This window comes from Homalodisca vitripennis, chromosome 4, assembly GCF_021130785.1.
Source record: "Homalodisca vitripennis isolate AUS2020 chromosome 4, UT_GWSS_2.1, whole genome shotgun sequence".
NCBI lineage: Eukaryota > Metazoa > Arthropoda > Insecta > Hemiptera > Cicadellidae > Homalodisca > Homalodisca vitripennis.
This window is the reverse complement of record NC_060210.1, coordinates 11009363-11017659: the sequence shown is the minus strand read 5'-3', so window position 1 is coordinate 11017659 and position 8297 is coordinate 11009363. Positions and strand designations below refer to the sequence as shown.

Here is an 8297-nt window from a genome sequence, read left to right as displayed (position 1 = left end):
CTTACAGGTAGTTTATAATATTTTAAAACCAACAATTAATATGTATATTATAGAAAAAACATTAATTTTAGTACACAAAATTTATTAAACTAACATCAGATATAAAGATATAACAACAGTAATAAATTGACACTTTTAAAATAAGAATTAAAACAACGACGATAAGTAAATCTCTTCAGGTAACCTTATTTATTTTAAATCTACATTTCAATAAAAATGCTTTACGCCATAAAAAAAGCAGTTCCTTACCACTAATTCAAATAACACTGCATGCATTTAAAAGAAACTTGTTATGCAATAAAATGTATTTCTCAATTTTGAATGGAAGATTATATTTAAATATTTCACAGTTTAAAACAATAATAAAGGTTATGATGGATATTGTAATGAAAGCCCTTTCAAGAAATTAAAACTATTTCATTCTTAATAAAAGCTACAATATACTGGAATATAAAATAATTAATTAAATGTGTAATTAAATAATTTATTAAATTCATTAATAGCAATTGTTAATTTGACCTAGAACATGATATTAAAGACAGTTGCCATTGTTATTTGTAGCAAAAAGCATAATATTTCAATACCACTTTGTTTCATTGTTCATCATTCAGTCGAAGATATAGTTATGATTAACAGAATAAATCGATATAAACTTATGGTATACCGAATTCAATCAGTCCACTACTATCTGCTGACAATGTGTTATCACATCACACAGAACCTTATCAATCAGTGTCACTATGGAGTAAGGCACTTTGTTATAAAATCAATTATTTCTACTTGGGGAGGGGTTGTCCTTCCATATCCTGTAGTTGATGGTGGATGCAACACCCAACCACATCAGGTACGGTATAAACAAGTACCCGGCCAGGGGTGACACTTGGTAGAACAGGTACGCAGTGCCAGCTGCAGCGGCGTCCAGTAGGAGAACCTCGAAGAAGGACTGCACAAAAAAAACATACACATAGGGGTGAACAAATAAATTATATCTGTATAGTAAACGTTGTTGAAGAAGAACTCTCACCAAATTAGTTATTTTTACTGGGGGTTTCTTTAATTCATAATACTTTCTTTCAAAGATGAAAATGAAAATGGTCAGTAGGTTTAAATAGAGCAATTAGTTAAGTTTAGTATAAAAAATTATACAAAAACATTAAAAAAATAGTCTAAATCCAGACCCTCAAGTAATATTATATTTTGTATAAATTATATAAAGCGTTTTACAAATATTAAAATGTTATATTAATTCTAATAGTAGACTTCAAATTGAACAGTAAATCACTTTTTCATTAAAATAATTAAATATTTGAGCATAATAAAAACTAGAGTAGCCTGTACCAAAATAGTCCGACAGTGGCTATTGCGTTTCAATTCCCCTCTACATACAACCCGCACCCAACACTGTTGCCACTTTTACATGTAAAAATTACAGATCCGTCTCAACATCAGGTATCAGCTGGCGGTTAGCAGCGATTTGGCAATACTGCCTCAAACGTCACCAGCTTTAAGCTTAAGCTTATCATTAAAGTTTTTACAGACTGCTATAGCTTGATTTAAAATACACTACATATATACTAAAATAATATTAGTATCATTAGTTAATACTAAAAAATAGTAAATAATAAAAGTCTTAACATAATACAATAAATAATTTATTGAAACATTAACTATTTATCGTTAAAAGTGGTTATAATTATCAACACTAATATAAAAATAAAATTAGAATATATAAAATTGAAATGCAACTTTATCTAATATTAAATAAAAATACTGGAGTGTCATTGTCCCATCCTTATTCTATCTATCCCTACGAACTTTTGAGATTGTCTGAAACCCATAAAGGGTTCTGAAAAAGCAAGAAATGGACATGAATGTTTTTTAATTGTGAATTATTTTGGGACCGTAAAATGGCTACAAACATTTCAGCCACTTGATGGTAAGATGTTAGTTGAGTATTGCAAAGAAAACAAATATCTTACACATATTCTATATAAAATACTAGGAAATATAAATACTGTTATTTACATAGCATGAAGCATGTCAATATTAACCTACCAAATTTTACAATTTATTTAGTACCACTTTTATTATTATTTTACACTTACCTCTTTCAAAGCGTGTTTACCAAAAAATAAAGGACTCCAAGCAAAATTAAGAGCCAACTGAGTTCCATACATTGCTAGTGGAATTTGAGCAGGTCCTGGAAAAGAGAAAATAACTAAAAATATCACACAAAACCAAGATCTATCCCTTGTTAACTGTGGCATTGAACTGAATAGAAAATGTATTAGACACTGATATCATAAGAGCAATATGGTTTGCAAGAAGACAATATGTGTTGACAGTTTGTGGGGTACCATATTAAAATATATACTGGGTGTCCCATGAAGAGGTTTAAAACGTTTGATTTTATATTACTTGCCCATTTATGCGCCGAACATTTTCAAACTCTACAGGATTCATTAAATAGGTTTTAAAAATATTCTGTGAAAATTTCAGCTCTCTAGCAATTGCTGAAACAAAATGGTGACTTATTGAAAATTTTACTATTTTGCTTCCTATAAAAATTCTTTTTTTGAATTATCTGATTTGATTACTAAGTTGCAGTTTTATTTAACCCACTCCGATCCCCAGATTTAACTGTGTGTGATTTCTTTGTATGGGGTTACTTAAAGGAACTCGTAGCTTCAATAATGATGAGGAATTAAAACAAATAATTGAAGAGGAACTTCTTCCGGATACCGCAGAATTTCTTTTTAAGAGCTTACGATTCAATTGTTAAGTGCTGTTATCAGTATGTCACTGTGGATGGATTACAGTTCGAATAACTGTGGGCTGTAATTGTATGTTTTTTAATATGCTACATTCTAATTTTATGATTTAAATGCTTTATTTCTCTAGAATATGACAATAAATAATTTTACAATACCAAAAATACTGTTTTTAAAGTATAGTTTTTCAAAATTCCACCATTTTGTTTCAACAATTGCTAGAGAGCTGATATGTCCACAGAATATTTTTTAAACCTATTTAATGAATTGTGTAGTTTGAACATTTTTGGTGCATAAATGGGCAAGTAATATAAAATCAAACATTTAAACCTCTTTGTAGGACACCCGGTATATTGGTAAATACCAAACAGTGTTTTTTCTTGAGACATATATGTTGTCTAAGGTTACAATCTCGTGCCATCACACCATACCCAAGTTTTTGTAATCTGAAAACCTTGTCATAGGTTTGATCACTGAAATCTGTGATCAACACCTAACTGAAGAGAACCAGTAAGATCGGTTTTCAGATTATAAAAAACTTGTGGATGGCATGAAGGCATAAGAAACTGTTACCTTAAACGTTTTAAATATTGGACCAAATAATTAATTTACACTATATTCAGTGTGTTTGAAAAGTCTGGAAAAGCCTTAGTATTTGTTGAACCATTGCAGATTCAATCTATAAACTACTCTTTTATGTACTAACCATCACGTGCCTACACTGGGGGGGCAGCCTGTGGAAGATGTCATAGGAATGCTTAACTTAAGCATGGGTCAACCAATATCTACAAGCATAGGTAAACATAGGTATTAGGTACCTAATAAGGTACCTGGTAAGGTAGATCTTTAAAATATTAAATATTTCATTAAGTAGAGTTAAATGACACAAACCAAATCTCTAAACTGATCCAATCAAATCAAGGATGTGGTTTACGGGGTGTAGAAAAAAACAACAAATATCAATAAACGACTGTGGAAAGCATCCGTTATTTATGCACTAACTTGGAACAAAAATTAAAAAGAATTGAAAAAGACAGACAATACTAATTATAAAGTACTTATAGTTACAGTAGGTGATCATAGTGTTGTTTGGTACCAGTAGTGTGCCATCCTGTGGTAAAGTTCTTGAACAACAACATTTTGTAATACACCAGGATGTGTTGTATTTTTTAAGTCATGCATTGATTATGATGTGATATTCTGTTTACAGTTCATTTTTGATTAATTAATAGTAAATGTACAATATTCATGCTAATCCCAGAAACTTTTGCTCATGTTCCTCCGGCCTTGTCAGTGACACAGCACTCTGAATCCGTTTATTCGAGTTGATATAACAGTTTATGTATAACCAAAGCAACATATAAACCGATTTTCACAGAATTACTCAATAAATAACAAAACAGGTACTTTAGGGTGGAATAAGATGAGGATATGAATAACTACACCAAGTCAAAATTAATTCTTTATCAGAGTTTTGTAAATTGGCACCAAATTTGATTTAGCTGAGTTTTTAGATATTGATACTGCAGTTTCTTACCTCATTTTAAGAGGTAATTTGTTCAAGCAATTGCAATCAAAATACTTTATTAACAATTTCATTAATTATTGGCGTTAAAAATACAGAACTGCCTTCATGTTTCTTACTTTAGAAAATTAGTAGATCTGAATGAAAAAATTTCCTCATGAAAAATTACTCCAGTATGTATTAAGGTCTTTCCATTAACTAGTCCTGCAGTCGTATCTTGAGTTGTGTGTTCAGGTTCTTCAGCAATTCAGGTAGGGTATTATACAGTTTACATCTGATGTACAATGGCTTCTTGTTATACTATGTAGCAAAAACGTAGCCAGGAAAAAAGTTTGGGGGGTCCAAACAACTGATATTTTCCCAATAGAGAGTAAGGCCCCATTTTTTCCTTAAAAAGTTCTTGACCCATTTCTTTGTTGAGCACGATCTTTCAGCAGTACATGTCATTTATACTGAATTATTTAAATAATAATAATTGTTAAAAAAGTAATTGAAAAATTTAAAATTTTGGGGGGTTTGGACCTTCTTACTGGCTGTGTTCTTGCAACAACATGTGACAGAAACAACTAAAAGTGGCAAAAAGCAATTATCAAAATAACCATCCAATGAATGGTTCATCAATAGGCAGGTTCAAAATACTAATTTAATAATCATGAAGTTAATTAAATTGTAGTTTCTAAATATCAAAAGGACACCCAGATCACCGAGGTGTGCAATAATTGTAATAACCTTTATGCAACAAACATATATTAAATAAATATTAAATAGGGGTGGGTTAGGTTTGGACTGTTTTCCTGTAAAAAACTATGGTATGCTGTATGCTCAATTGAAATGCCTTTGGCATAAGAAGAACCCAAGAACCCCCTTCTAAAAGAAAGATGCACATATATGTAAAATTATATCAAAACAACATACACATCAACAACATTACCAAACTGTATCTCATACGAATAAATTGATCCTCTGGGCAATGCATGAAAGGGTTTTCTTCCCGATATTTTAATTATTATATAGACAGTTGTGCACAAACATTTTATTCAAATTTTACTCAAACAGTCAAAACAAATCTAGAAAACATATTGCTAATGCCAATATAACATTCTTTTCTAAAATTCTACGGTAACAGACCAATTAAAGTTTACAAATGACGACTGATGAAACAATGAAAATAATTCCAACAATTCAGGAAAAGACGTAACATGATAAATATAAGTGTACAAGTGCAATATAAAACAAACAAGCCTGGAATAAGAAGAGAACTCAGATTACGTTCATGGGAAAAAAACATTTTCCCTGTATGTTACAAAATCAATATTGGTGAAATTAACAGTAACTATTCATTAATTTGGGGGGAATCTGAACCCCTTGGACCCTCTTGTTGGCTACTTCCTTGCTGTGTAGTGTGGAAGTGGAAAGTGTGAGGAAAGTAGTGGAAGTGCAACACGTCTGATGTTGTAGTGGTGGATATTCTCCCCTCGTGAGTATTCCTACTGGTATGTGTGGATATAAAGACACCACTGTCAGAGTTGTAAAGACAACTCTTCGCTTGTTCTAGATCGGCAAATGTTCTTACGATGCAACTGTTTAGACTTGTGTTGCTTTTGAGACAAAACTCATATATTTAAGAACTGACTATTATTGCGAAATTTTCCTTACCATTGAATCCACCTCCCTCTTTCCAAACGAGGTAGGATGCGTAGCCCATTCCAGTATATAAGCATGTCCACACTGAGCCAATAACAGATCCAGGTGGGGTCCAACTTGGTCGCTTCAATGACTAAAATACGAAACATCAGGACAAACATTATTTAATGAAAAGATTATTGTTAGATGGACAGACTTTATGATTAATTCTATAAAAATGCACTCAAAATTAGAGCTTTTAAATTGTTTAACTTTACCAGACCCAAACTTACTTTCATATTCACTCCTGAACAATTATTAATACTTGATATTAGCGACTAATACTTACATCGTACCAGGGTTTCCAGTCACCGACAAAACGCACACTGAGTGAAGCCCCAAGATGGGGTAAAGCAATCGCCCCCACTATAGGCCACGGGCACATAGGTGGCATGTTACTTCGTGTTCACCTCTGTAAACATTTCAAGTAATGTATTAGTTTAAATTCAAAAAATTCAAATTCAAATTTTCTTTATTACATACAGCAGAAGAATATTTTTCACAATTGTATTGCATGCATCTAACTTATTCTAATACAATTATTCTATAAGTTGAAGTTTAAAACATCAATTTTTACCAGTGTTACATTAATTTAAACACTTTTTTTACAATCGTCAACACAAAAATTTTATTCATTTCGGCAACAGAGTTAACAAAATAGTTTTATTGTTCCCAGCGATTTGTCATGAACTCATCAAGGGAACAAAAACCACATTCAACACTAAAAGATCACTTAATCAAGCTTTTAAACGTTTCTTTGTTGCCAATTCATTGATGCACTCCGGGAGTCTGTTGATCACTTCAACACCAACCTGAGAAGGAAGTTGTTCATAAGCCATTGTTCTTTGAGACTGAATCCTCAGGTTGTCCCTTCCCCTCGTATTATATCCATGGACGTCACTACCTTGTGTCAAATCGCATTTGTATCTACAATACAGGGCTGCCTCCAGGATATAGAGGCAGGGCAAAGTCAGTAATCCCAAACTCCTGAAGGCAGCTCTACAAGACTCTCTAAATTTTAAATTTGCAAGAATTCTGACTGCCTTCTTTTGTAGCCAAAAGGCTCTTTCAAATTTGTATTTTTCGCAGCCACCCCACAATCTTATTCCATAAGAAAAGTGTGGGTATACTAGCCTATAATAGGCCATTGCTAGGTTCTGCAGAGCAAAGATACCATTGGCAGCTTTGGAACATAGCACGTCGATGTGATCACTCCAAGTCAGCCCTCTATCGAGATGCATTCCTAGAAATGTAGTACAATCGACTTCCTCTATAAGAGAATCATTCACTACGACCTATAAACAGTACAGTTGTAAACATGACACTAGAACAAGCCCTAGTGCCAAAGGTAAAAATTTGGCTGTAAATTTTAGTGATGGAGATCAAAATTAGCACCACTGTCACATAGTAGATTAATATCAGTCGTAATTGATCATAATGAAAGAATCTTAAAAACCTAAAAATAGACTACGGAGGTCTTTGTTGTTGGTTAATAACTACAAAATATTCCCCAGACCACCTGGCTACTATTTATATAAAGAGAATGGTATGAGTTAGAATCACCAAATAAATTGCAAACCCTGATATAATTATTTTTAGCAGTTCCAATTTCAGGGTACCCTGAAATAGAGTGTACTGTGCAACATGTAATTTATAGTTTATGTTATATAATAATTTTAGTTTGTGTTAAGCCAAAATGTTTATATTTGGTTTGACATTGTAGAAGCTCCTTTCTTATTTGAATTCGTAACTAAATTTAAAAGCAAACACACCAATAAAAATTGTATTATTGGAGTGTTTGCTTTTAAATAAGCTTGATTCGAGGTTTTTATGTTTGTCCGTTTCAAAATGGTGGCCAAATGTAGGATGTTTTCTAATTTCTCCACCCCCAAAGTAGGTTTTCCTATAATTATTCAGTTTGGTTAAATTCATTACTCTACATAAAAATACCTTTCAAACAATACCCCACGAGGCAGGATAATCAAAATTTTTGGGTACAAACCCCTAATCAAAATATTGAAAAATAAAAATTTGAGTTCACTAAAAAATTTCAAATGCAAAGGTAGGCCATGTTAAATATTCAATTAAAGGTATAATCAAACTGAGCAACTTTCACATTTAACATTTTTCCATATCACTAACCGGTGTCCAAACAAAACTTTAAATTTTTCTTTCAAAAATTCAATTACAGATTATACAGGGTGAGTCCAGAAATATGGTAAAATATTTTAAGACGTGATTGTAGAGCTAAAAATAAGAAAAAAATGTTATATAAAGGTAGGTCCGGAAAACGCTCCATTACTGAGTAATGGCTGGCG

The 8297-nt window shown here is 32.0% G+C and overlaps 1 protein-coding gene across 1 annotated transcript; it reads right to left on the bottom strand.

Moving 5' to 3' along the window:
• Positions 1-470: 470 nt before the first annotated feature.
• Positions 471-6422, bottom strand: LOC124358949 (translocator protein-like). Its single transcript, XM_046811234.1, has 4 exons — positions 6269-6422; positions 5953-6073; positions 2106-2200; positions 471-943 (listed from the first exon to the last, which is right to left on the bottom strand). Exons 1-4 carry the CDS (start codon positions 6371-6373, stop codon positions 767-769), a joined length of 498 nt encoding a protein of 165 aa, XP_046667190.1. The 5' UTR covers positions 6374-6422; the 3' UTR covers positions 471-766.
• Positions 6423-8297: the final 1875 nt, after the last annotated feature.

Excerpts from the sequence above, each read along its gene's own strand:
- LOC124358949 (XM_046811234.1), bottom strand. The coding sequence starts at position 6,373 with ATGCCACCTATGTGCCCGTGGCCTATAGTGGGGGCGATTGCTTTACCC. Across the intron at positions 6,074-6,268 it reads ACTGGAAACCCTGGTACGAT|TCATTGAAGCGACCAAGTTG; the intron begins GTAAGTATTAGT and ends TTCGTATTTTAG. Across the intron at positions 2,201-5,952 it reads AGAGGGAGGTGGATTCAATG|GACCTGCTCAAATTCCACTA; the intron begins GTAAGGAAAATT and ends TCTCTTTTCCAG.